Source organism: Pararge aegeria, chromosome 25 (genome assembly GCF_905163445.1).
Source record: "Pararge aegeria chromosome 25, ilParAegt1.1, whole genome shotgun sequence".
Lineage (NCBI taxonomy): Eukaryota > Metazoa > Arthropoda > Insecta > Lepidoptera > Nymphalidae > Pararge > Pararge aegeria.
The window spans coordinates 3,842,235-3,845,671 of record NC_053204.1 but is presented as its reverse complement, the minus strand read 5'-3'; the positions used below and the strand labels follow the sequence as shown (position 1 = coordinate 3,845,671).

Below are 3,437 nucleotides of genomic sequence, written 5' to 3'. Positions count from 1 at the left end.
AGGACGATTTACAGGAACATTAAAATCTTCATACATTCTGACAAAGGTAAATAAATAAATAAATATACTACGACAATACACACATCGCCATCTAGCCCCAAAGTAAGCGTAGCTTGTGTTATGGGTACTGAGATAGCTGATGAATATTTTTTTATGAATATAATACATATAAATACTTATAATATACAGATAAACACCCAGACACTGAAAAGCATTCATGTTCATCACACAAACATTTTTCAGTTGTGGGAATCGAACCCACGACCTTGGACTCATAAAGCAGGGTGGCTGCTCACTGCGCCACTCGGCCATCAATAGGTAGGTATATTTTGGCGGACATGGACGCAAGGATATATGCTGAAAGTCGCACTATTAGCCAGAGGAGTACGGACGCAGAGGTGGAACCCAAAGCGCTCAGACAGCAAGCGCGCCAACAGGCCATCACCATTTGGCGGGTGCGTCTTGAGCAGGAAAGAAACGCTCGCCAACGCGCTGTTGGTGCGATACTCCCAAACTTTGAGGCCTGGTTGGCAAGAAGCCGTGGAAATGTCACCTTTAGACTGACACAGGTACTCACTGGGCATGGTTGTTTTGGGGAGTACTTGTGTCGGATCGGTCGCGAGGCAACACCGCGATGTCACCATTGTGGGGAGAATCAGGACACAGCACAGCATACCCTTGCGGAGTGTTCTGCTTGGAACCCAGAGCGCGTTGCCCTAGTCAGTCACGTAGGGAGCGACCTTTTTCCCTCAGCAGTAGTAGCAGCAATGCTTGCAGAGGATGAAGCATGGATTGCGATGGTCACCTTCTGCGAGATCGTAATGGCTAAAAAGGAGGCTGCCGAGCGCGATCGAGAGAGAGCCGATCCTTCTCGGAGACGACCGAGGCGTGCAGATGGCAATCATCGCCCAATTCCATCTGATCTTTAGTCCCAGATGAAGGGACATCGGGTCGTGTCGGACAGTCTGGGGCTGTCGCCGTTTAATACCAATTTACACGACCCGGGTAGGATAGCAGCTTGCCGTAGCCAAAGCAAGGCAAATGAGGTCGGGGGAATATTTTCTCCCGGGACGAGCTCTACATGCGCTGTACGAGGGAGGCACCGGTGCGTTCTTAGGAGATCCCGGAGCCTCCCAATTATGTGCCGAGGATGGCCACCGAGGGGGTTTTAGTGGGTAAAAATCCCACATAACCCGATCTTCTTTGAGGTCGGGTATCTTTGAAGATTTCCCCCCCGATAACAAAAAAAAAACAAAAAAAAAAGGTAGGTATATTTTGTTTTTTTTTCTTTCAAAGGTGAATTATTCGGGAGTGTAGAGCTATGATTGATGAAAATCGGCCCAACATGGCCGCCGCCACAAAATGGCGGATTAGATATTTTTCCACAACTCAATATGGATATCAAATAAAAGGTCTTGTCTAAAATAATGAACACTACTGAAAGTTGGGGGTTTGTTTAAATTTGACAATTATTTATATTTTATTATATATATACATAAGTACTTCTTATTAATTATACCCGTATGTGCAAAAAATGGTCCAATTTACGTTGGGGTATTAGCGGCTATCCTTTTAGGTGTCAGAGATTGACGTATCGGGAGCATATGTGGAAGGGAGGTCGGATTTATCACGGACATTTGATTAATACCGATTGGATTTGTTGGCAAGTATATATATATATATATATGTTTCTAAAAGACCGAAAGGATAATCACTATCGATATAAATAAATAAATAAAATAAATATACTACGACAATACACACACCGCCATCTAGCCCCAAAGTAAGCGTAGCTTGTGTTATGGGTACTAAGATGACTGATGAATATTTTTATGAATAATATACATATAAACACCCAGCCACTGACAAACATTCATGCTCATCACACAAACATTTTCCAGTTGTGGGAATCGAACCCACGGCCCTAGGCTCAGAAAGCAGGGTCGCTGCAAACTGCGCCAATCGGCCGTCAATATATGATACTATTTTCTTTATCTATTTTTTTATTCCACTACAGGTAATTTTTTGACTAAGATGGTAGCGGACTAACCTGCTAGGAAGTATAGTAGTCATACCCCTAATCGGTTTCTTGACATCGCATCGGAACAGTAAATCGCTTAGCGGCTCGTTTGTGTCGGTAGGGTGGTAACTAGCCACGGTCAAAGCCTCCCACCAGACCAGACCAGAGAAAGATTCAGAAATTATAAATTCCCAAATGGCCTCTGCCGGGAATCGAACCCCGGCCCGCCTACTTAAATTCACAGCGCCCACCGTTGCGCTAAGGAGTTTTCCACTTACCATCTGCTTGGTCCATGAATTATTATAAAAAATATGTTTTCCCTACTAATATTATAAATGCCAATGTAAGTTTGTTTGTTACGCTTTCACGCAAAAACTACTTAACCGATCCTCATGAAACTTTGTACACATATTCTTGGAAGTAATAGAAGTATCATAGGATACTTTTTACCCCGACATTAAGCTCGGTTCATTTGGGAGAGGGGATGAAAGTGTTTGATGATTTTACACCATAACTCCGACAAATTAAAACCTATTTAAATAATTATTTTTGTACTATAGAGTTTATATTATGTGTTTAATTTTGCCCAAACTTTGTGTAGATCTGAATGTGGTTGGAGATAGAGGACAGAACTCCTCAGCGGACAGCATCAAACCCCCCATTTAAGGATAAGCGATACTGAATACTTTAAAAACAAAATCAAACGCAGACGAAGCCTTATGTGAGATTGATTTTGTTTTTAAAGTATTCAGTATCCCTAAGCCTTAAATGAGTATATATAGTAGTATATATATATAAAACATGTGACTGTCAATTAATTATAAACAAATAATTTGCAATTAAATAAAATTGCGACTATAATTAAGGATCTAAGCGATCCTATCTCTTAAGTTGGACCAGACTGCTCACGGTGTGCCAATTTAATTTAAAATCGGTTAAGTTGTTTAGGAGTCCATCGCGGACAAACATCGTGACAGGAGATTTATATATATTAAGATATATAAATATCAGAAATTGTATGAATGACGCGCCAATCCTTTTGCTATTAATTACATTGCACATGTCCCTGTTTAATTTCACCGCCGTCCCCCCTTCCCCCTCACGCAGTTGTCCCCGATATGTCAATGTCGGCCAACGTGGGGATAACCGCATACACCCGAGCGGGACATGACGGGTTGAGATCAATCATACAACTCTACCAATGTTTTATGTATTAATGTTATTAAGAGCGTGACGTGATTCGATTTATTTTCGTTCGATTTCCAAACGTTATAACGCAGCGTTAAACGTTATAACATTTGACGGCCGATTGGCGCAGTTTGCAGCGACCCCGCTTTCTGAGCCCAAGGCCGTGGGTTCGATTCCCACTACTGGAAAATGACTGTGTGATTAGCATGAATGTTTTTCAGTGTCTGGG

At 42.1% G+C, this 3,437-nt stretch overlaps 1 protein-coding gene across 1 annotated transcript; it reads left to right on the top strand.

Moving 5' to 3' along the window:
• The first annotated feature begins 338 nt into the window (after positions 1-338).
• Positions 339-929, top strand: LOC120634735. Its single transcript, XM_039905511.1, has one exon. It carries the CDS (start codon positions 339-341, stop codon positions 927-929), a length of 591 nt encoding a protein of 196 aa, XP_039761445.1.
• Positions 930-3,437: the final 2,508 nt, after the last annotated feature.

Bases quoted from the DNA above. Each gene is read 5' to 3' on its own strand.
- LOC120634735 (XM_039905511.1), top strand. From the start codon at position 339: ATGGACGCAAGGATATATGCTGAAAGTCGCACTATTAGCCAGAGGAGT.